Source organism: Orbicella faveolata, unplaced genomic scaffold (assembly GCF_042242905.1).
Source record: "Orbicella faveolata isolate gen_17 unplaced genomic scaffold, um_ofav_v1 contig_24, whole genome shotgun sequence".
Taxonomy (NCBI): domain Eukaryota; kingdom Metazoa; phylum Cnidaria; class Anthozoa; order Scleractinia; family Merulinidae; genus Orbicella; species Orbicella faveolata.
In genome coordinates this window covers 12372501-12397500 of record NW_028301552.1, presented here as the reverse complement: position 1 = coordinate 12397500, position 25000 = coordinate 12372501, and the positions used below count along the sequence as shown (strand labels likewise).

Genomic DNA, 25000 nt, shown 5'->3' with positions numbered 1-25000 from the left:
TCGCAAAGAATGACACTAGCCCGCCTTCTCACAAAGTCTCCCATTTATCAATCATCACCCCATGTATGTAAAAGGAGGCATAGAAACTATAATTAATCTAAAGGAAATCAATCTTACCAGATTTATGATACTGTGGGTTATCGCACACCAGGCATGCGTCGAAGGTGTGGCGGTCACAACCACCCTTTGCCACACCCCACTCTGAATGGGGACACTGGTCAATGGAACTTTCATTTCCCCGGCACTGGACATCTGTCAGCCAGACAGCCCCTGTGGCGTGTTCTCTTGACGGACAGTTGGAAAACTCTGGGGCTAGCCAGCTAGTAGACGATCTAAAACAGAACTTTTGTCAAATATGAAATATGAAAGCGTGGTAAACCTCATAACTATATATATCATGTAGTAGAAACGTCTACTGTTTAATCAGGAACAAAATTTAACAGTATTGCCATTCTTGAAAGAGAAGATATAGAGCACTAGAGTCTGCACGGCGTAGTTGCGTAAAGACTGGTATGGACTGGGTCTATGTAAACGGGTTCCAAAGCGCAAATAAAATGGGTGACAGTGATTCATTCAGTCATTCCGTCAGACAGTCTGTCAGTCAATCAGTCAGAGAATCAGGCAGTCAGTCAGTCATTCAATCAATCGGTCAGTCAGTCAGTCAATCAGTCAGTTGTTCAGTCAGTGATAAGTCGATCAGTCAGTCAGTCAGTCAGTCAGTCCGTCTGTCAATCCATCAATAGTCAGTCAGTTTGTCAGTCAGTCAGTCAGTCAATCAATCAATCAATCAGTCATTTATTCATTCATTCCGTCAGTGATCAGTCAGTCAGTCAGTCAGTCAGTCAATCAATCAGTCAGTCATTTATTCATTCAGTCAGTCAGTGGTCAGTCAGTCAGTCAGTCAGTCGGTCAGTCAGTCAATCAGTCAGACAGTCAGTCAGTCGGTCAGCCAGTCGGCCAGTCAGCCATTCAGTAAGTTGGTCAGTTAGCCACGTACCCTTCCCACCATCCTTCCCGCCCCCTCCCCCTCCTCGTCCGTGAGGTCAGTTCGGTTGCCTCCCTCACGCTCTCCCATTCAACTTCCCTTCATTTCTCTTTCAACCTCCTTACTACAATGGAGTTAGCTGTTATAATGCCCAGTCTTTTAGTCTCCAATCCTCTCCTAAAGCCCCCAAGACTGACCTGATAGCTGGACCGAATCCAAGCTGTCTACACACGACAAGTGCGTTTGGAGTAGAGAAATCCCAATCTCGAACTCCACTGCACACAGTGCCCCAGCTGCCATTGTAGAAAACTTCAACCAGACCAGCGTGTGACACAGACGATCCAGCCAAGCGGATAGGGTATGCTGATTAAACAAAAACACACCATTAAGGGTGCATTCCTTTGGGTTAATCCTGATCAGTATCAATGATCCGAGATCACGCGAATCATGGCGCATTAAAGGAACCGATGAATCCTTGCTCCGAATTGATTCATCGGTTCCTTTGATGCACCATGATCCGAGTGATTTTCGATCATTGATCCTGATCCAGATCATTCCAAAAGAATGCGCCCTGAGATATTTCTAAATCTCGTGTAGGGATTTGTTGCTTGGACGCAAAATTTAGACCCGTTTATCATGTACCGATTGATCGTCTCTTGGTCTTTCTTACAGTGCATCTTGTCCATGTCGTAGGAGCCTCTTCCAGGCGTTCAGTTAGTTGAGGCTCAGTGCGAAAAACAGCAGACGAAAAAAATACAGAAGAAGCGCGGCCTTTGTTGTTTTTTGTTTTTTTGTTTTTGTTTTTGTTTTTGTTTTTGTTTTTGTTTTTGTTTTGTTTTGTTTTGTTTTTTTGCGCTGCACCCCAACTAACTGAACGCCTGGTATAGGCTAATGTTGTAGTTCACGACTTCAGTCTTTTTATAACTCAGTTTTTATTTTGTTTCTCCATCAGCTTAACCATCCTTGTTCTATTGTGGGTTGTCACTTTCTCTTTGGTGTTTTTCTATCTTAGTATAGCTACTATTTTCAGATTTCCTTCAATTTCAAGGTAACTTTGTATTTGGCCAAAATAACTCATAATATTGTCACTGAGCTCCTTTTACTCGGAAAAGTTAGCAACATAACTCACGTGGAGTAAAATTCCTTGGTCTGCACATCAATTCCAACGCCTCATCGTGATTGCACCACAACCTTTCTCCTGGATTGTCAATTTGGCATTGAGAAAGACTGCTTTCGTTGCCATGGCAGCGAACTCTGTTTAGCCAAACTGGTCCATTTCCTTCCCCATAGAGTCGTAAATTTCTGTATGGATGCTGGAGTCTGCGGTACACTCTTTCATCACCCAACACGTCAGTAAAGCCCAGTTGGCGACAAATTACCTTAAACACAGTGCCATTCATGTGACGGGGACATATTACACCCCAGACTCCCGCATAACGGACCTCTACACGGCCGGCGTAGGGCAGATTGGAACCAGCAAGTCGCAATGCGATGTCTACAATTGATGAAAGGAGAATAAAAAAAGAGAGAGAAAAAAGAACATCTTCGAAAACAATATGGAAGTTCAGCCGAGTTCACAAAAATAAATGGATTCCTTCCTTTGCGTTATTGTCTCCACTGAAGAGTTAACGCACGCAACATTCAATGCAACCGCAACTTATCCTCGCGGGGACTCCCATATGAAAAGGTCGGTGATGCTTGTTCAATCGCTTAGAGGTAAAAACCAGGGATTCTGGTATCACTTAAGCTGTTCATGACAAAACGCCACTGTTGTTAGCTATGAGAGAATCTTTTAGGCTGTACTAGACGAAATGATAAATAAAACAAGCTCTTATTTCCGTTTTTAAACTCGATTTCCGCTTCTCTCTCCAGTTCGATATAGTAGCGTGGGCTCCTTTCCTGAACAGCGGCTGGTAATCGAGCCTATTCCGTTTTAAGTGATATCTTTAAGGGATGAAATAAAGCTCTAGACCCGCCCAGATTTGTTTCCTTTAGAGATTTAATTTAAATTTTCCGACGAGCATCTCCAATCTTTTCATACAAGATGCCCCCCCCCCCCCGGAAACTTATCACAGTACTGGAACGCACAGCATGTTCCTGAGAACTGGCCGCCTTGTTGCACAATCTAACATATTGCAACACCGTAATTACAACAGGGTGGCCCACCAAACGTATACATTTCGCGCGCTTTTGGCTGACCCTGTTAGAATTATTTTGTTAAGGCCTGGGCCGTAATATAGGGACCTGGGCCTCGCGAGATACCTATACTTCCTTGCGGGGTAGTCTCCTCCGCAGCCGTTTTTTGGGATGTCACACAACGCTCCCCCAAAAAGAAGAAGTTTCTTTCGGGGGAGCGTTACGTGACATCCCAAAAAAGCGGCTGCGGAGGAGACTACTTGCGGGGCGGTCTAGCGAGAAATTGAACGGACATTTTGAGAATTTGAACGAAGACGACAACAGGCCCTTTACTAAAACGTTAACGTGAGGTTTATGGTTAACTCCATATTGTTCTGACTACTTTTGCAGCTTCATTCTTTTTTAACATTTCTCTGAGCATGGAAAGTCTTAAAGAGTAAATGAAAGGATTAACAAAAGGAGTAGCTCAATGAAAGATGTTGAAATGCAAAGCAGTGATAAAGAAACACATTCGGAACGCAGACAATGGGTGCAGTAAGCCACACTACTTGGATATCAATGGACAAGAGACCTAGCTATCGCAATATTTATTATATACAGAGTTCTGGAGAGTTTCAAGTTCCGTTCGGATGCATTTTGTCTGTTATGTTACAGTAAAAACCCGCGTGTAAGAGCCTAGTAAATTAAGAAGCGCCCTCTGTAAATTTCAACTAGGCCATTTGGACCAGAAAAAATCAAATTCCTCTAACTTTCTCAGATGAATGGTCTAGATAAGTGGTTCAAAAAAATATAACTTTCAGTATACTCACTTGGGACGTTGGTTGGACGCATCTCGATACGCCTTAATGTGACAGCGTGATGCTGTTAGTGAGTTCGTATGAGTCAGTGCGTGGCTGTGTAGCCGCGCGATGCGGTTCCAGTCGAAACCCACAATTTGACCCTTGCTCACCATAGAGTCTCCAGTAGCTCAGTGGTTAGAGCATCCGACTAGATCATGGAGGGTCGTGGGTTCAAATCCCATCTGGGACTCGGATTTTTTCCGAGTTTACGTTTCTCGCAGAATTTACACTTAATATCAAGTTCAATTCGATTCGTATTTTAGCGCTGGGGCCACCATCTTGGTTTTGCCCCTCTGAGAGGGCTTTCAGCGGCCATTTTAGGGCACATTTTAACAATTTGCCACACAAAGAAAACGATATAAATGCGGGTAAAAATCCTTTATTCGAGACAAGCAAGTGTTTCTTGTTACATTGAGAGGCTGTTTTGGCAATTTGATCATCACCTGATTTTTTTACAGAATTTTAAATTTCTTCCCTTTCGGACTACTCATGAAACGCCATAAAAAAGGCGAAATTTAAAGGAAAATATCGCCAAAAGTACATCACTTGAGATCCCAAAACTACCCTCCACTTAAAGAGCAATGTCTCACCTGTAGAAACATGAAATAAAATTTTGGGGCAGTTATGTCACGTTCCACAACCGATGGAACTGGATTATTGCAATGAACGGATACGACACACGAATCAAATCTAGAAGTCCGCCATGCTGCTTTAATAATCAACTTCCCAACTTACATTGCGCGCTTAAGTAGATTATGTATGATGCACCGAAATGTACCTTACAAACACTACATCCCTTCCTTTTTCGGTATAACCACTATGATCTTAAGGAAATGTCAACACAATTGAAAGTCAACTAAAAACCTAGTACGACTTAAACTCACAAAACGGCTGGCCATGAAATTTATTAATTCTCCTCTTTTGAACCGTAACAGTCAATAATGACATCAAGTCATAACAAAGTTTCTAACAATAGCATTCAAGTCAAAACAGAGTCCTTAACAATGACGCTCAGGTCATAACAAAGTCTTTAAATCTTTCCGGCAGTTTCCTGGCCCTTGTTGGTCTCGTCATAACCGGGCTGCTCAGTTCTTCTCGTTCTGCTTCCGGTTCTACAAGATCAGCAACATCAAGCAATGGAGTTGTTTCCTCCTGATTCTGTGATGCTTCCTCGTACTTCTTTACATGGGTTGTGTTTCGCATAAGTTGAACGCCTTCTGGTGATTCAACGACAACACTGTTCCCAGTTTTGGTTACAACATCATAAGGCTCAGGAGCAAATGATGTTGACAACTTGTTTTTGCGCTCTTGTTTCACTAAGACTTTGTCACCTGGAGCTAGGTCTGACTCCTGGGAATTCCTCTTCTTGTCTGCATAGTGTTTAGCTTTGGCTTTCATTTCGCCATCTCGGTCTCGCATCTCACTCTCTGTACTCTCCTCGCTCAATTCAGGTAGTTTAGTACGCATCTTTCTGCCAAACAAGAGTTCTGCTGGACTCACACCTGTGGTAGTATGAGGGGTTGACCTACAAATACTTGCTAACTTCCTTCTTCCATTCTTTTCCCTCAGCTTGAGCTATTTTCATTCTCTTGAGGAGGGACTTGTTTTGTCTTTCCACCTCGCCATTCGCTTGTGGCCACAATGGTGTGGTCTTCCTGTGTTCTATGTCGTTATCCTTCAAATAGCGCTCAAACACTTCTGATCTGAACTGTGGACCATTGTCGCTTCGAAGTGATTGAGGTAGTCCACGTGTGGTGAAGATTTTCTCCGAACACTCTATGACTTTCTCTGATGTTGTCGAACGCATGACGTCCACTTCATAATACCTGCTGAAGTAATCAACGATGACTAAGACAGATTCTCCTGATGTTAATGGGCCTAATAGGTCTATGGCCAAATCTTGCCATGGGCTACTTGGTAATAGGGTTGACTTGATTGGCTCTGGGTTTGCCGGACTGCTTACAAGCTGACAGCCATGACAGGTTCTGCAAAACTTCTCGGCTTCCTTGTCAATCCCAGGCCACCATACTTTTGATCGCGATCTCTGCTTCATACTGACAATTCCTGGATGTCCTTCATGGGCAAGGCTCAGTACTCGAGGTCTCAACTTGCTCGGAATGACAATCCTGGTACCTCGAAGAATTAACTTGCCAATAACACACAGTTCGCCACATACTGGTATGTACTGCTTGTGCTGATCACCTTTCCAGTTTCCATCTTTAATGTGCTGACGCAATTCCACGAACTCTTTGTCCTTTGATCCTTTCATCGCTTGAGGAGTGGCAGTTACTGCGACAAACCTGACAAATTCATCTGACACCCTGTGCGCTGATGAAGATTCTGCTTGCTCGTTCGCATGCAGTAAGCGCGACAACGGATCGGCAATATTCTGCTCTCCAGGTAGGCATTGACTTGGAACTCGTATGGCTGTAATCGCAAGATCCATCTTTCGATTCGTGCACACGGCTTCGATCTGCTTGAGTAGATTGTTTCCAACGGTTTGTGATCAGTGTACAGTTCAAATTCAATGCCGTAAAGGTACACACGGAATCGCTCACATGCCCATACTACAGCCAAGGCTTCTTTTTCCGTTTGCGAATAACGCTTTTCCACATCGCTTAGACTCTTGCTTGCGTAGCTGATGACTCTTTTCCTGCCTTGCTGCTCCTGGATGAGGATCGCACCGAGGCCTACCGGGCTTGCGTCTGCTATGATTAGTGTCTTGGCATTTTTATCACAGTAACCAAGAGTTTCTGCACTTGATAGCCTCCTCTTAAGCTCACTGAATGCGTTCTTCTGCTCTTCTCCAAACTCGAAACGGACACCCTTTCTGGTTAATCTGCGCAATGGCTCTGCGACCGTAGCAAAGTCCGGGATGAAACGAGCATTGTAGTTTGCCAGTCCCAGAAAGCTTCTGACTTCTGATGCACTCTGCGGTTCTCTTGCATCAACGATCGCTTTTACCTTGTCTTCGGCAGGGCCAATACCATTTTCGCTTAACAACAGTCCCATGAACACCATCTGGGTCATGTGGAACCTGCACTTATCTGCATTCAGCGTGAGATTCTTCTCTTTCAGCCTCTCCAAAACTTGCTGCAATCTCCTGTCATGTTCTTCAGTGTTCTTCCCATGAATAATATATCATCTGAGATGTTGGCAACACCTTCACAGCCTTGTAATGATTGCTGAATGACATGCTGGTACACTTCTGGAGCTGAGCTTATCCCAAACATATGGCGCTTGTACTGGTATAGACCACAGTGTGTAGTGAACGTTGTGATACTTCTGGAATCTGGATGGAGTTCCAATTGGTGATAACCCCATTTTAAATCCAGTTTACTTAACACCGTGCTTCGGTTGAGGTTTTGGAGCACTTCGTCCACTGCGGGTATGGGATAACGTTCTCTGATAATGGCTTCATTAGCCCTTCGCATGTCTACACAAAGGCGTATTTCGTCATTCTGCTTTGGGACTACTACAACTGGACTAACCTACGCGGTCGGGCCCTCTACCGGTTCACTTATGTCCATGGCTACCAGTTCTTCAATCTTTTCCTTGACCTTGTCTCGAAGACTAAATGGGGTGCGCCTGACTGGTTGCGCCACCGGAGGTACATCCGGATTCACATGCAACTTAACTTGGTAATTCTTTAACTTTCCCACACCTTCAAAGATTTCTTTGTAATCGGACATGATTGTCTCATTAGATGTCACAGTGCAGATCCGGGTTCCTAATTTCCACATGCCTAGCTGTATGACAGTTTCTCTTCCAAGCAGTGCCGCCGCTTCACCATTAATAACAACAAATTCGGCTTCGGTTTCTTTCCCCTCTATTCTTGCCAGTGCTGAGAATGTTCCTAGAACGTTCAGCGGCTGTTTACTGCCATACGCATAAAGTTTCTTATCACTCTTTCTCGACACACACTTAATCTTGTCTTGCTTTAACTTTGACCACAGATTTTTGTCAATCACATTGGTGCTCGCACCCGAATCGATCAGCATTGCAACTACAACTCCGCCCACAGTCACATCTATTTTCTCAGGAGATCTAGCGGAATTCACAGTAAATGCATACTCATCTTCATCTCTTTCACTTCCCACATACCTTACTGACTTCTTTTTCTTTCCTTTTGTCTTCTCTTCCCGTCTAGGTTTGGGAGGTTTGGCTGTTTTCGTTCTACACTGCGAACCAAAATGGTCAGCTCCTCCACACTTATGGCAAGTTTTTCCTTTCGCAGGGCATTCAGAGTCTCGTCCAAAATGTCCTACTTTTCCACATCTGTAGCATGCTCGCTTTACAGACTCCTTCTCTTTGTCTTCCTGCTTGTCGCGGACCAAATTCACATCCTTTCTGCCTTCCATATTCTCCAGCTGTGATTGAACTCGCTCGTGATTTGCTGCCGTCGAAAGTAACAGCTCTAAGGTTAATTTCTCACCTTTTTCCAGTAGTTTCTTCCTTAATTCATGTGATTTACATCTCTGCACGACTTGATCACGAATCTGGTTTTCGGCTTGTTCGCCGTAGTCACAGTCCTTGACCACTTACCTCAATCGCGTCAGGAACTGAGCCACAGTTTCGCCGTCCTGTTGTTCCATGCTGCGGAACAGGTGATTTTGGTATGTCAAACTTACCTTTGGAATGAAATAATCGTTCAAAGCCTTCATCGCTTTTTCGTAATCTCTCGCCTCGCCTGTGTCAGCCAACGTTTCGAAAATTTTTTGAACAGCTTCGCCAGCAGAATGAAGGAGTAAAGCTCTACTCTGGATTTTATTATCCGCTTTATCCGCTTTATCCGCCTCGATGAGCAAGCCTTTGCTGTCGGCATACATCGAGAAACTTTTCAACCAACTCTGCCATCGCCTTCACACGCCTGAAGGTTCACCATGTGGGTCGAAGGGTTTTACACTCGTCAAATCGTCTATCTTTATTGACGCCATGGTCTGAGCAGTTGCAACTTCAATCCTCGTCGCTAGATGTCACGTTCCACAACCGATGGAACTGGATCATTGCAATGAACGGATACGACACACGAATCAAATCTAGAAGTCCGCCATGCTGCTTTAATAATCAACTTCCCAACTTACATTGCGCGCTTAAGTATATTATGTATGATGCACCGAAATGTACCTTACAAACACTACAAGTTAAAACTGTAAAATGTTAGAAGTTTTAAGCTGTGCTTTTGTCAACAAAGACCGCCGTCCTAATTAGCATAATAATGTGAAAATATCGATGCAATGAGAAAATAATGATATATTCCACTTACCTCGCGACATGTCGACAACTGTATGTTCCACGATGCCTCATGTTATATTTCCAGTATGTTTCAGCCACATTTTAGGTGATTAGTGTACGAAATCACTCTCAGACATCGCCACGGTTAAGCAGATTTCAATTCTCCGAAGCTCGCTTCATAACAGCTATCAATATCATTTGTCTTCCGTCTCATAAGCCGCCGTTTAAAAGAAGTTTAACAATTTGCTGAGATCCTAACTGACCCAGAAGTCTGTTAGCAGCCTTTAAAATCTTTCCTCTTAATCGAGGATTCTCATCAAGAACTCGTTTAAGCTCAGCCGAGTTCTGTTTTGATCTGTTGTGCACCCGCCATTATTCCACAGATTGCGTTACATTTGACAAATGCACATTCCAACGGGTAGGGGTAGCGTGGGTAGGAAGTGAAAATGTAACTAACATTAAAGCCATTTTACGCATTTCTGTGGCTAAACTAGTAACTGGCTTTCCCAGAATGATCTGAACATGAGCTTCTGCCTGCAGGCATTTTCTAGGTTATTTTTGCAGGGTAGGTGGCAGGGGAGGGGTGGGCGGGGGTTCGTGTATTAAAAAAAGAGAGGAAAAAGAAAACTGACAGTATCAGGTCAAAAGATTACGACCTGTGTACCTTGATCAGCTTTATCAGTTCATCAGTGAGGCCCTATTAGGGGTTTTCAGGATACTGGATATTTGGATAAAAAATTAATAGGATGCAAGAAAGTTAGGGGAGAAATTAATGGGGTAGAGCATGTTTAGATGAGATAAAGCGGGAGAGTTGTGTCTTTCGCTGCCGGAAGTGCCATCAAATTTTGCAAAAGACAACAGACTGACGAATAGTGCGCAGGAAGTAATGGTAAGTGACGTTTTATTGAAACTCCTTACATTTTATTAGCCGTTTCACGTTTGCATCAGAAACGAAAATGCTCAGAAAATTACTGAAGGACAGTTGAGGGCGGTGCCATCTTTTTTGTGGACACACGGTCTGTGCATTACGTAAGGCATGGTTTAAACGCCAGGCGCGCGCTTGGGTTGGAATAAGTGACATAATTAACTACCCTTCCAAGCGCGCGACTTAAAAAAAATCCTATTGTGGCCGAAACAAATTTCGTACTAAAATTATGAGCCTGTACTAAAACCGGGATTACCGGAAAAGCAGCGTATCGCTAAGCACTAACTGTGAACGGCTTCCAGCTGAAAAACGAGCTTTTATCGTATCCGTAGAAAAAATCATACTGAAATTCAACGATAGGGTCTAAAATTACTCACGAGTGACCACGAGTGACCACGAGTGACCATGGTTAAGATTAAGTCAAAACATTATCATGACGTCATTAAGAAGTCATTGTGAGGTCTTTTCATCAAATAATGACCTGACCAGTGACCAAACGAAGCCTTTATGAGTGGAGCACTTCAAATTCCTCGGCAACTTGAAGAAAGCAGAATCAAAAGCGCAAGTAATCTGGATATGCTAGCGGCATTTCAAACAGCGTTTTCCTTCGCGTCAGTATTTTTCCTCGTATTCATTTCTCTGGAACGGGCATATGCTTTGATTTGGCCGCTCCGCCATCGAGTCGCAAGCCTCAAAGGCTACACCTACAGTGCCATTTTTGTGTGGGCAGCCGGAGCAGCTCTAGGTGCATTAACACTGCTAGTTGCAAATGGCATCTTCGATTTCGTACATTGGATAGTTGCTTTTTGCTGTATTGTCGTTCTAGCTTTGACATCCATCTGCGTTTCTTACCTCGCTATCCGAACAAGACTTTCAAAAAGTGCTCCTGCCGTCGACACAGCTCATAACAGAGAAGGAGCACCCGAACAAATCAAGAAACTCTCCAAGACTCTTTGTATTGTAATATCCACGTCTCTTATTTGTTGGATTCCTAGTGTCGTATTGTACTGCGTTAGACTTCTTTGCCCCGAATGCATTCCATTTCTCGTGGTTCGTATTTTTAACCTGTGTCGTTTGGCGAATTCTCTCGTCAATCCCATTATTTATTGTTTTAGAATTCCAATGTTTAGAGAAGCGTTGAAACAAAGGATGCCCAGAAAGCAGTCAAACAAATATACCGTTAATTACATTCCCTGCAATTTTATAAGGTAATTCTATAAAATTTACTTAGCATAACATGGTAAATTGAATTTTGCGCCCAACATATATATATATCCCTGAGGGTGCTCTTTACTAGGTTGTGCGCACATTACTGACATTACTGTGAAAGGCACGCACATTAATTAACTATGGTGGATATAAATGACATTACTCTTCCTCTTTTTTTCCTACGTAACAGTTATCCTCTTTCTGGGGAATTATTCTGCGCGAATTTCCATGAGTTAAAAAAATAAAAGCTCACCGAAGCCACCTCTCATGAGAGATGCAGTTTCTAACATATCCTCACTTCCAAGGGCAATCTGTTTCATATTTTTCATTATATTACGTTTGTCATTAAATGGCTTTCTTTGGAGTGTACGTTTATCATTATGAGTCAGGTGTATCCCACAATCTTTGCGTTGAGATAAATTAAACTGAGCGTACAAATAAACCACCAAATTAAATTGAAACTCAATGTAACTTTTCATAGTTTTCTGAATGTTGCATAGACCTTATATTAATTCTCTTTGTAACTAAGGTTACCCAACCGTCAAATAATTTGGCTTTCTTTGAAACAGGTATATTATGGGCTGTCGTTTAAAGAACACCTCTAAAATGAAAAGGGTATTAGATTACTCATGTAACAATAAATGTTTCATGAAGAAAGTCAATAAAGATTTCACTGTACCTGTAACATTAGCGTCCATTGGCTGACAAATCAAGCAAACACTGCAATATTTAGGCGTGCATCCTCTACAGTATTCTGGGTCCATTATTCCCCAGCCTCTGTGAGGACATTCATCAATGGACTCTTCATATCCCTGGCAGTTCAAGTCAGACAGCCACACTCTTTCTGCTCCGTGATTGGTCGCTGTACACTCATTGTTTGAGAACTTGTGCTTTACTGGAGGTCCCTGGCGCAGCTGACGACATATCACCTCCGCTGACCGGTATGTCAAATCTGGCACCGCACAAATCGTTCCCCACGTGCCATTATACTTGACTTGCACGTGACCTGCGTGTGATGTGTCCATTCCGAACAAACGAACCTCCACCTCTGCAGTAAAAGTGAGGGAAATGACAAACAATTTTATGAAGCAGACGTGATCATCGATTGACGGAACGCCATTTTTCGTAACTTGATGGAGTTATACAAAATTACTTCGTAAATTGTTTCCATTGAGTTACAGAACGTTTCCACTCACTTGGCATGCACACACGCAAACGTTTTGGAACATAAGAAAATAGTTCAACCCACGGGATTTGTTTGGTAGACCAACATGGCCGCCGTTTCATTGTTTTGGAACAACAATATGGCTGCCGTGACGTCGTGTGAAAATGCTCCATAAAAACACTCGGGAAACTTTGGGAGCACATTAAACCACCATGAAAACAACTGCTTAATTAAAGCTGTGTTCTACTTCTTTTTCTCGTTCACAAGGAAATCACCCTTATTACCCGCAAAAAAACCGACGTTTTCTGATTTTAGAGTTCTTTGAGGAAGATTTTATTATTTGAAGAGTAAAACATTGAATATGTGAAACAAAAGTTAAGGTTTGGTTTTAGCCTACTTTTCTCTGGATCGAAATAAAATGTAGAGAAGATATATGGGTTATTGACCAAGCTTGTTCGGTCAAGATGGCTGGATATTGTCCTCGTTCTTTTTTTTTTTGCGTGTTGATGGACCAAGACGGAGTCGAAGTCGATAAACTCGCAAAAAAAGAACGAGGCCAATATCCAGCCATCTTCACCGAACAAGCTTGCTCAATAAAGGATTTATTATAAAGCTTTCGAGTCCCGAGAGGGCAAGACAGTTTTATCTTGCCCGCTCGGGTAGCCAGTCACAGTACTGGATTTGGTTCATCTTGCCCGCTCATGGAGCTAGCCATATAATAAAACGCTCTAGTATCACCCAACTAGTGGACTAATGCAAATCCTGCAGTTTAATCGGCTTCGCCTCATGGGCTATTGACCCGTAGCCCTTGCGGGCTACGGGTGCAATTGTTAATTATAACAAATTCTCTGAGGACACGAAAGGCGGGTTATTTATCAATTATTGTTAATATTTGTCACAATCAAACTTTGTTAAGTTCCTTGTCCGTTTAAAGCTTATGGACTTATTTCTGAATGATATACTTCAGTCTCATTCTGATTTATAAGTTGCATGTTTTATCTTTGAGACGTAATCTTGTGATACATAATCAATGCACTTCAAATTAACTATCGCAAGAAAATGCTCATCCACTGGAATTTCAGCAAGATGGTGATGGGGTTAAGAAGAAAATAAACATTGAAAAACGTGTACAGTTGGTTTGTTGCCAATCTTTTGAAGTGTATGAGACAAGTTCAGTCAACCAAAAAATAATAATTTAGATATGTTTAAGAAGAAATGAACAACATAAATACTAGACTTTAGGTGTGGCTCTGCTGTGTAATTCTGTGTAAGTGAGTGAGTGAGTTAGTCATGTACATGTTAGTTTTTGAACTGAATTAATGAAAGTCTGTTAATTATGTTAGTAAAGTATTATATTTTATTTTATTTTGTTTTATACAATTTAAGAAAAAAAGTTCAGTAAATCACTTACCACTTGTATAGTTGGTATCGTTCGTGCATTCAACTCCGGCGTTTTGAAAGGACGCGTAGAGGTCGAAGTTTAACTCACGCGGACATTCTAAAAGATTTCTCTCGTGTCCTGTGCACTGCAGATCACTCAACCAAATGGAATCACCTTTGCCATACCTGAAATGTGAAACATCAGATAATCCTCAAGGTTTCCAGCCTAATTATCAACGGATCCATCGAATTTCACGATTGCACGGTACATCCTGCCGTCATTATTCTGTAGCTAAGCGTTGGGATTGGACTGAAGTAACAAAGGATGAGGGATGAAGAAAAAGAAAGTTAATCCCTACATACAGTCAACCCTCGCCTTGCGGACACGCCGCTATTACGGGCACCTCGCTAATACAGACAGACGTTACATCCCCGTCCGAAACTACAAAAGGGAGCTTTAGCAGTGACGACGGCGACGCCGAGGACGACGCCTTGAAAGAAATGGATTTATATCTTACCTTCGAATGTCGCAACTGTGTATTTCTACTCAGTACGCCTGTCGGTCTTAACACTTGCTCAAGCTAAATATGCAATGACAGCGTTCAATTCCAATCGACGATATGAAAATAGGCCACTGCGGTTCTCGTTCTCCAAAATACGAAGAACTTGGTCATTTCACGTTGTTGTTTTACAGATGACGGCTAAAAAACGTACCAAGATTCAAAACGCACGTACATAGCCATTGTTATGCTCATTAAACCTTTTGTTAGGTGGCATTCTCGTTGGCGTCGCCGTCGTGGCTTGCTAAACCTCCCTTTTAAAGAAATCTATGGAGGCAACTCTCACTATCACGGAGTTACGGACACTTCATGCGGTTCTAAACTAATATTTTTGATGTTCTTCTCTCGTTACAACGGACAATTTGGAAGTCTTGAATGACGGTTATTCTATTATTTTAAATCGACCTGACCTATAGCCTGCGAACGCAGACGTATTTCCGGCTGTCGCTTGTCTCCGGCGAAAATAACGTCTGCGAACCCGAGCCAGGAAATTATTTTTTTGACGTAGGAATTTTAAGAATTTCACAGTTTAGCCCAAGTAGCCCCAGAAGTACTGCGCGAGATATTCGCTGCGAGGAGCACTCGAGTTTCATTCTATCATGGAATCTGATTGGCCAAGGGGAAACAAAAGTCATTACGTCATAGAAATCGTTTCCTGGCTCGGGTTCGCAGACGTTATTTTCGGCGGAGACAGGCAATAGCCCGAAATACGTCTGCGTTCGCAGACTACCTGACCTAATAATTAGTTAAAAGCTTTCACATAAATCCTGGAAACAACAAAAAGCTCTGTTTTGTTTGGTTGTTTGTTTGTTTACCTGGAATGCGAGTACACGCGCACAGCCCGACGGTATCCAAGCTGACGACATACCACGTGACCGTCACGTATATCCCAGTCCTTATAGGATATTGTTCCCCAGACTCCTCCTAATTTAATTTCCACTCGGCCTTCGTTTGCTTGGTTGGATCCGTGAAGTCGTACTTCACCATCTAAACGAAAAAATACATATATATTATTCTTAACTTGCATAAGTACACTCAGTCTCCCTGCTGCAGGTAAATGTGCCAGCGCTAACAGAATATTCCACATGTCTCGCGCGACTAATAATGCGTTTACACTGATTTTAAGTTGATTTTTAGTCCATCGATGGATACAAGTTACGAATTCAAACTAAAGGGAAAGAAACAGATAGATGTGTTAAAATATTTTTAACACATTTATCCGTTTCCTTCTCTTTCCCCAACTCTTAGTTTGAACTTCGCTTGCAGTCAACTCACAACAACACGAGGGAATGTTGGTGGGTCAGCAAAAGAAAGTGGGAGTGGTCGCTGTAAGAAAATTCGAGCCCATTCCAAGGTTTGGTGATTTTCGTAGCATATTGGTTGGTTTTACGTGCGAGACAAAATTCAGTGAAACACTCGGTTAGGCCCTAATTTTACAATAACTTACCTCCTGTAATGTTGTCCATTTTGCATATCACTCCGGCGCCATATCTCTTCCCACAATCCGTCTCGAGCTCCCATCCTGCGCTCACACATTTATCTAACGATGTCTCGTTTCCCTGGCAACCGACACTGGTCAGCCACATTGGTCCAGAGCCAGAACCAAACTGACCGTGTCCAACCTCCACCACAGCCTCCGGGAATCCCAGCTGACGACAAACTACATCAGCGTCGTGTTTGTCCCAGCCAATACTGCAAACAATGTGCCAGAAACCGTGCTGTTTTATTTCCACCCTTCCCATGTGGGTGGAGTTGCTACCATACAACCTAACGTCCGCTGTTGCTGTAAAACAAACCAGAAATAACTTTTAGGCTGGATACCGACAGGGTCCGCAGGGTAAAAAAGGTAAATTCTCCGTACGGGTCAAGTGGCCCATCAGGCCGGAGTTTATCCCGGTTTCTGTAGCATGAAGCGACTAGGAGTATTTATACTCCCCCCTGGTTGGGATGCTAGTCCATCGCAGCGTTACCCCCGGCACCAATTTATACACCTGGGTGGAGAGAGGCACTGTGAGAGAAAAGTGTCTTGTCCAAGAATACAACACTATGTCCCTGGCCAGGGCTCAGACCTAGAGCGCACTAACCATGAGGCCACCGCGCCTCTCAACTGTTTTTGAAAAGTCTGAACAGTTTCATCGAAAAATTGAAAGACATGATTTTACTTCATGCTATAATAAGAATTATTGTATTATCGTTGGAGTCATTTATCGCAATCCACGTATTTAGTCAAACAATTTTATTCACTTTATCAAAATTATATTTTTATATCTCGATCGCTGTTGTAAGACCTGTGAGACTTGTAAGCGTAAAGCTTAAGTGGCCAGGGTACTACATTGTATTTGCGGAGACACGAGATTAATATGGTGTTCCACTCAAAGCCTCATAAATAAAAAAGTGACTTGCATTTCTTGTTGACTATACTTACTGTTCAATCCGGGTTCTTTACTGGACTCGCAGATTACCCCGCCTTCGTGACTATGATCACAGCCCCATGCTTCATCGCTGTTCCGGATGTATGTCAAATCGCAGCGAAAGATGGATGACTCATTTCCGGTACATTGTGCTTCCTCTACCCACAGGTACCCAGACTGCTGTTCAAATAATTCACCAAAAGTAGTGAAAAGGGCTCTGCGATAACCCAATTCTCGACACACCACGTGGCCTTGCGTTAGTCCCCAGGACCAGTCACAGAATGACCCCCAGCGGCCATAATGGCGGATCTGTACAAAACCCGCATGCGCAAGAGGAGATCCCACTAGGCGAACTGTGGGCATACGGATGAAGAATTGAGGAAGGTTAATGACAAGTGACACAAATGTCATCTCAAGAACTACAAAGAATCTAATTCTTCACCTCTTTCTCCACCTTACGGATTGGATATTTCGAGCTGTCATTGTTACCATTCACTGCCGGTTGTTTCACGAAGTTGAATTGAGTCTCATTCTAGACCTCGGTTGTCCAAAAGATGGGTACCGTTATCTATATTGTCCGCTTCTATCCAGTGGATTGCTTAGTTTGTTTCGTCAAACGTATCCACAATTCGGTGAAAAGCATTATCAGCTTTTAAACAACGGAGCCTTTCAAATTTCTTAGTTTGATTGCCATAGTTACAAGATAACGAGACAAGGGAGAAGAACACACAAATTTGTGCGTCGAGAAACCATTTTTTGCAGAGCCTTGCACGATCTGATTGGCTAACACATCATAGTATGGTCGAACCTCTCCGCAACAGCCACCTTGAGGATAGTGGAAAGTGCCCGTTGTAGAGAGGTGGTCGTTATGGGGAGGAAGGGGTGTAATATGACACCTGTTTTTTTCGGTGGTGCAACATTTCATACAAATGAAGCGCGGTGAGGGTCAAGTTTGGTGACCTTTTACAATAAAAAAAAATGAGGTTTTATGTACACCGTTCGTCAGTCACTGATTAACTGGCCGTTGTCGAGAGGTTATTTTGGCAGTTAGGAGGCGTTATAGTGGCCATTGCCGTTGTCGAGAGGTTAAAATGAGAGTAAATGTATGGAGTGTCCGCCAAGACCAGAAAAAGTGGCCGTTGTAGAGATGTGGCCGTCAGTAGAGGTTCGACTGTTTGCATGAGCTCCAACGTTATGTAAAAATAGAACATAAGGTAATTTTTACAGCTACTTACCATTTGGTTTATCTAGTTTGCATACGACTCCTGCAGTCTGCCGTCTTCCACACGATCCCTTTCCCAAGTAGTGGGGGCAGTGAAATATCGAGCTTTCCTTTCCAGTACACCGTACATACGTCATAAGCGGAGGTCCAGAACCCCTCCCGAAGTACAACCCGCAACAAGTTGACCTTTCTGCACCGGGAAATCCGAGCTGACGGCAAACTACTTCAGCATCCAGGGAATCCCACTGGTGGTGGCACACCCTTCCCCACTGGCCGTTAATGAACACTTCCACCAGTCCAGACCCCTCCCAGTCGGGATGAGCAGACAGGCGAAGCTTTGGAATATCTGGCGAAAAGATGATATTTATTTAGCTTGGACCATGTGCCCTCCAGGAATCTTGAAACCATTCGGAACTTAACGAATTGGGTATCGAGGCTAAGTTATTGACAGTTCTTTCCAGAAACAGCCCTGGAGTATTCCACGACAGTGTTTCTTTAGTTTGGTTAGGGTCAAGTTGGCTAGGTTGAATGGCGTAAGCAAGAAAATAAAGGAGAAAACCTAATTATTGGAAACTTTTTTGTCTGTTTTCATAAAATGAATTAAGAAAGAGAAATGCACTGCTTTGCAATTGTGCAGAACTTACTGCTCAAGTAATCAGAGCTCGCGTTCTATCTTTACAGATGGACGAGATATGCCTGATATATCAGTAGTTAACTGTTATTGACAGCAAAGCGCGGGAAAATGCAGGTAACGATGTTGTCGCCATTGGAAACGAGGCAACGGCAACACCTTAATTTTAAGTCCAAAACTTTGTTACCAAAGCTATGTCGCACCTTCCTCGACTGATAATCGTGATAATTATAAACCTGTAAAATGTACAGTGGTGAATATAGTTGACATGGCTATTATTTTTTTTACCCCGTTACCGCGTAGTTTTAACTTCCAGTCGCTAACTTTATGATCTGAGTACCTTACCTTTGACATCTGTGTTGTTCCCGGCTTGACAGATCACCCCCGCCTCATTCCGCCGCCATTCAGTTCTACAAACTGACTGCTCAGCGGAAGTCGTATATGAACATTGACTCAATTTCGTCTCGTTGCCATAGCAACCCACCAATTCGATATTAATTGTTCCCACTGAACCATATCTGTAAAAAGTGCCTTTAGTTGCCATGGTTACACCAGGATAGCCTAATTCCCGGCACACAACTGCGGCATCGTTCTCGTCCCAACCGTTGTCGCAAACTGTGCCCCAGACCCCTTGGTGATAAACGATTACTTGACCTGCGTAAGGTGCGAAACTTCTAGACAGGCGAACTATGAAAAGAAAATCAGAAAAAAAGATAGGTACCTGTCAATGTGGAACTGAAATGACAAAGTAACCGTGACGTAAGAATTTTGGCCATGATTGAGGGCCGTAGTCATAAAAAATTATGACTGAGGTAATGTCGATGGAAAAATCATGAGTGAGGCAATGTCCATGAAAAAATTATGACTGAGGCAATGTCCATGAAAAAATTATGACTGGGGCAATGACCATGAAAAAATTATGACTGGGGCAATGTCCACGAAAAAAAATTTGACTGAGGCAATGTCCATGAAATAAATTTTGACTGAGGCAATGTCCGTGGTTAAATTCTCTTCCTAGGTATTTAGGGTGTTTACGATGACTATAAACAGCAAAAACAAAAAAATAATAATAATAATTGAGGCAGGTGCCTCGGTTTGCCTGTTACTAACTACGGCCCTGTAATTGTTTACAGCCCGTGTTGGTGACGCAGCGAGATTTTCTGCCATATACTGTATTAGGTAAATTCAATTTAAAAAGTCCGGCCAGGTGTTAGCCCAGTTAACAAAAGATAAACGAAAGACTAGTCCTTACGGCAACAACTGACAACTTTCGTCTGGTTCCCTAAGAACCGACACATAACAACAGGAGCGAAAAACCCAAGCTATGTCACTATAGAGCACCCGTGGCGTTCACAGTCACGGTTATACGACATTTAGCCGGTTGAGCGTCTAATCTACCCGTTTCTACGCGAAGATCGCTTTGAAACGGGAAAGAGGTTTTTAGTAAACCTAATCTGAACCAATCTTCACTTTCTGGTCTTGATCTTTGGAGCTGGAGCGAATAATCCTCGGGAACTGCAATAGTTTCTCCGTGTTTCTTAATTCTCTTTTTTTTTTCTACCTGAGTTCTTGATTGTTTTTCACTTTCAAGAGGTAGCTATACTGGTTGACTCTGAAATCAAGATAAGGCTGCGCAGAAATATGTTCCGTTTCTGAAAATAATTGAGAATTCTATATAAGACCATGGAACAACAGTTGAGTGCAATATATTTTCACGACTTCCGGGAATGTACCGCTTAGTGGATGCCGCGTCGTTTTGGCGCCAAAGCGACACTGCAAATTCTGACCTATGATTGGTCAAGAAAACTCGAGGATGTTGATATGTTGATGTATTGTTGTTGCTTTTGCCTTTGCGTTTCTTTTATATAGGATGAAAGCCTCAAAAAATGCCATTATAACTGAAGCCCGGACTTTGTGATAATGAGCAGTACCAAAAATTTTGAAACAGAGCGCTCCAAGAGATGGTTGATTTGCTTTGGGTCGCTTTGCGATTGACAGTGTTGTCGCGGTTAAGTAAATGTTTCCTTTGCGACAGCCAATATACAAACTGACTGATCCTGAGATATTCCTCAGTAAAAATATCTCTCTCTAAATTTATTCACGCATTCAACCATAAGATCACTTCAGTTTTATTTGTTTTCCAGAAACTTACACGCCGAGGTTTAATCAAGCCTTCCTCGAGCTGAGTCAACCTTATATGGTCGCTGTTGCGCTTTTTTCAATATTTTTGTCAAAAGTTGCACTTAATTAGATGTTGCCAAAGAGAGCATAGATTGTACACCGCAAGTGTTATAGTCTCCCGTCGATGGAGCAAAACTATATTGATAAAATAACAATGAAACAAAAAGATTTAATTATTTTTTCAGTAATTTGAGGTAATTAAGCTAACAACCGTTCCCTCAAGCAACCATGCTGGTTTGCAAAACTGCAAGCTGTTTATTGCACAAATTTGTCACAGTAGAATTACGTCATTCGCGCTAACCAAAATTGTTTAAACATCAAAACTCGCTATTATTTGTTTTTCGCAGACATTTGGTTCGCCTGAGTAAATTTCACCAATTGAACGCAGCTTCCAAAATCTGCTCATCTCACAGCAGCTTTGTTGCATGTTTTACGAAAACAGAAAAGCACAGCAAGAAAGATAAAGAATTTATCGGTGTATTATAGAGCGGAATTTTGTAATGGGTTGGAACGTAACTTCAGTGAAATCTCATCTGTCTCGGCATATTCACATGTGTATTCAGACCGTCATGTGAGTTTTTGAATAATAAAAGAAACCAAAAAGAACAAAATAGATGATATTGGAAGAGATTTGTGAAAATACCAAAATCTGAATATTCCATTCGAACATATGTTCCGGTTTACTCGTTTTAGAAATGAATTATGAAGTTCAATAAAAAAAAATGTTCATTTCATTTGCAATCCAAGAATTGCATTCGACTCGACCGGATCGAACGTGTGGACTTGGTTAGAAATTGGAATCTTGCAGTGAATATTTGACTTGTGCGAGACCATTGGCGGTGTCTCGTATTTCATTGTTGACATCCTCATTTCAGAACACGATTTACAATTTTAAAATTATTTCTCACGTACTCTACACACATACCTTCAAATTCTCTGGCCGGTGTCGATTCGTCAGGGACAGATCTCTTCGGTAAGGAAGAAAGAGCGGTCGCATAAGCGAATAATGAGGTGATGTGTAGAATGGACCACATTTTAAAATGACAGTGCTCGTTTGCTAGAACATGAAATTAGCTAATTGAAGCCGAGACACATTGGGCTCATCAATAAAATCGAACAAAAAGTCAATCAGTCGAGACGAGCACGTGACTCGAAGACATCAATCAACCGGAAAAAGAAATACAGTCGATAGTCTGAATAACAAGGTCGGCTCGCTGGTTGGCCAATAAGAAACGGCGCTGCGATTAAAGATGAAGCTCTTTGAACATTTGTTATTAAAAGTTCTGCTATATTGCCTGGATTAAACCTGTCTTGTTGTTCGTTGACAGGACGCGACAAAACGTGACTATCTACATGTAGCGGGAATTGGACATGAAACAACTCTATTTTCGTCCCAACTCGTCACCAAGGTGTCCTCGGCTGTGCTTTTACAATGGAGGCTGGTCCAGACTGAGAACACTGGCGTGCCGTCGACGTGTATTGCGGAATCAGGGTTTGTTCCGCCCGCAGGTTCAATTGTGGACTGAATCCATCACACTCAGAAACGCTCTAGATCAACAATCACGAGTTTATTCGTCTAATCTTACACTCTCAAGAGATCGTTTCGGTAAATTATCTGTTCGGAAGGCCTTTAATCCCCTCTGATTTTCTTAAGAGAATTGTCACCTTGAACTTTCGTGATATAGTGAGAAATTTAATGTCTGTTGTTTTCGGATTGTTAAAAATGTCGTTTTGGGTACCAAAAAAATGTCAGCTATCATTTTCTGAAAGGCGATAAGACCTAAAGTTTTCGGAAAGTAGACAAAAAAAGCCGTAATAAATTCGGGAATACTCAACTTCCCCTAGAATAACCGAACAGATAAATTTTTTTAGCGCAACCTAAAATTAACCAACCGAGCTTTAAAAGTACTTCAGATAGCCTAACACAGCGTTTAAAAGCATTCGAGAGAAAACGGTCGTTGGATGCCCCTGACTATCGTACGAGGTACCTAGAGCAAAGTTACAATTTATGAAGTTCACATGATCTCCTTCCTTATTTGGCTCAATTAACGCGTGCAACGTACATCAGCTGATAAACTGCGGACTAAGTTCAATTTACTGTGAAATGTTGCACTCTACCACGTAATCATTTAACTAATTCCTTGTACATTTAATATGCGACTTATTAGTAATAGACAACTAACTTATTTTCCCCGACAACGTGCCATCATTTTGCAAATTCCCGGGAGGACCCCAAAAATGAGGTTGATATTCATCCCGTTTGGTGAAAGCCCTCTTCGTACGAACGACGAGCAAATGTAGAAAATAATTTTTTCGGTTGGACAATTGCCAGCCTTTTTGAAATCGCATGCATTTACAACAGCCATTTCCAAGCAAACGTCTTGATGACAAATGCCGTTTCAGGTTTTTTGCGGGAAGAAGCTCAGCGAGATATCAAAGTTTTCTTTCCACTATTCATCTACAAAGCTTTACATCTAAGGAGAGTTTGGCTCGACATCACCGCAAGCAAATTGACAACGGCGTGCGTTCGGCATTGAAGTAAAGTCAAATTTTATAATTTTCCAATAGTTTCTGAGCAACATTGCAGCACTTACTTTTCGAGAAAACCTCAAACTGTCCGTTGTATGCGGCCTACTTTAGTCAATTAGTTTCGTGTAAACAGCTTCTCTAATAACAGCGGTTTAGTTAGGAAACCTCGGTAAGCAGTAACCGTAGTAAACCTCTCCTCGTGAAAACACGGCATGAGTGTTTTCAAATGACGTCACCGCAGTCAAACAATGAAACGGCGGCCATATTGGTGTCCCGAGTTGAACTCTTTTCACACACTTTCTTTTGTTTTAATACATTTGAATGGCTGCTGGCCTCGTAAATGAATGGCCGTAAAAAAAAATTGTAATTTGGACTTGAAATTTTAAAGTCGTTTTTTCTTGTTACTAAGTAAAGGCTTTTCCTGTCCGTTCAAAGAGGCATCAACATGTTATTTTCCCCAGAGTTGTCCTCAAGTCTGGTCTGCTTCCGCATCTTCTCCCTAAGAATAGAAAAAACTTTTTAAGTTGATAAAGGCACAAAAAGAAGTTCAAAGAACAGTTCACTGATTAAATGTTTATCCCTGACAAAATGAGAGCTGGGATATGAAATATCTCCCGTGATGTTAAAATGATTTACTTCTGACTGATCCAGACCATGTTCTTCAGTAGCTGCGAGCCCCTGTAGGCTCAACGGGCGTTGGAGATTTAAAGAATTATCCTAGTAGTCACGAGAATGTGTAAAATGGGAGTTACAAGCAACGGCGCATTCTTTCAAGAGAAATGAAAAACTAAAAATCAGTTTTTGTCCTATCCAGTGAGAAAGCATCCACAAATTTGTAAGAATAATTTCACTACTGATTTTGAATTATAAAAAAAATTACCTTGGCTTAAAAATTTTATAATCTCACTTCTCGGTTTCTTTCATTTTCTAAGCTAAAATAACCCAATTGGAGGAAATACCTCATTCCTACCTACCACTCCCCCTTCCTGTGTCCCCCTGTGCCCCCCTGTACCCCCAGTGCCCCATGTGCATATGTGCCCCCTGCTTCCCCTCTCCCATATTACAATGCCTTCGAACTGTCAGGGTTAATAACACGCTTTAATGATTTTTTTTTACTCACTGTTTTGTTTTCCGAATGTACAAGACGATGACGATGATGATAGCAACGAGACACACAACTCCAAGAAGAACACCGAGGGCAATCAGCGCGCCCTTGTATGACGTCACAGAGTCCGGCTCATCTGAGTTGCGACTGGAAGCTTTGGGTGAAACCGAGGGAGCTTGATTCGAGTCAACCTCCATCCGATTGATATAAGCGATGCCATGTCCTGTTCGTCGATGGATTTCCGGTGCTACTTCAAGCACCAAGTGCTGCAGGCTCTTTTTCGGAATGACTTTATTGTTACTCTTTACGGCCAGTCTCACATTCATGAGGGGTGTTCCCTGTAATGCTATGGGGTATCCCTGGAGAATGAGGACTTCATCGGGTTTAAAACGGGAGAACCTTTTCTGCCGCGTTTTTGTTTCTTTATCACTGAAAAATGAAGCAAAACTTAATAAAAGACATTTGGTGCAAAAATATGCTTGAATAT

The 25000-nt window shown here is 42.3% G+C and overlaps 2 protein-coding genes, 1 non-coding gene and 2 pseudogenes across 6 annotated transcripts in view; 2 read left to right on the top strand and 3 right to left on the bottom strand.

Moving 5' to 3' along the window:
* LOC110043142 (scavenger receptor cysteine-rich type 1 protein M130-like) overlaps positions 1–22137 on the bottom strand; it is a 32047-nt pseudogene extending 9910 nt beyond the window's left edge. The window contains exons 1-11 of the transcript XR_016208156.1: positions 21805–22137; positions 19044–19385; positions 18081–18413; positions 16860–17198; positions 15882–16217; positions 15250–15421; positions 13906–14060; positions 12009–12377; positions 2115–2480; positions 1183–1348; positions 118–332 (exon numbers count right to left, since the gene is read on the bottom strand). The product of XR_016208156.1 is annotated as a scavenger receptor cysteine-rich type 1 protein M130-like (transcript). The remainder of the gene's footprint in view (positions 1–117; positions 333–1182; positions 1349–2114; positions 2481–12008; positions 12378–13905; positions 14061–15249; positions 15422–15881; positions 16218–16859; positions 17199–18080; positions 18414–19043; positions 19386–21804) is intronic.
* Trnas-aga (transfer RNA serine (anticodon AGA)) lies at positions 4077–4150 on the top strand. Its single transcript has one exon. It is a non-coding gene; the product is annotated as a tRNA-Ser (tRNA).
* Positions 6732–9135, bottom strand: LOC149110424 (uncharacterized; annotated as a pseudogene).
* Positions 10628–11332, top strand: LOC149110423 (trace amine-associated receptor 5-like). The gene has a single exon (XM_089291440.1). It carries the CDS (start codon positions 10628–10630, stop codon positions 11330–11332), a length of 705 nt encoding a protein of 234 aa, XP_089147566.1.
* A 291-nt stretch (positions 22138–22428) lies between the features above and the next one.
* LOC110043144 (scavenger receptor cysteine-rich domain-containing group B protein-like) overlaps positions 22429–25000 on the bottom strand; it is a 23986-nt gene continuing 21414 nt past the window's right edge. For all 3 annotated transcript variants that reach the window (XM_089292746.1, XM_089292744.1, XM_089292745.1), the window contains exons 11-12: positions 24529–24942; positions 22429–23907 (exon numbers count right to left, since the gene is read on the bottom strand). In XM_089292746.1, coding sequence (XP_089148872.1) covers positions 23838–23907; positions 24529–24942 — 484 coding nt within the window. In that variant the 3' untranslated portion in view covers positions 22429–23837. The remainder of the gene's footprint in view (positions 23908–24528; positions 24943–25000) is intronic.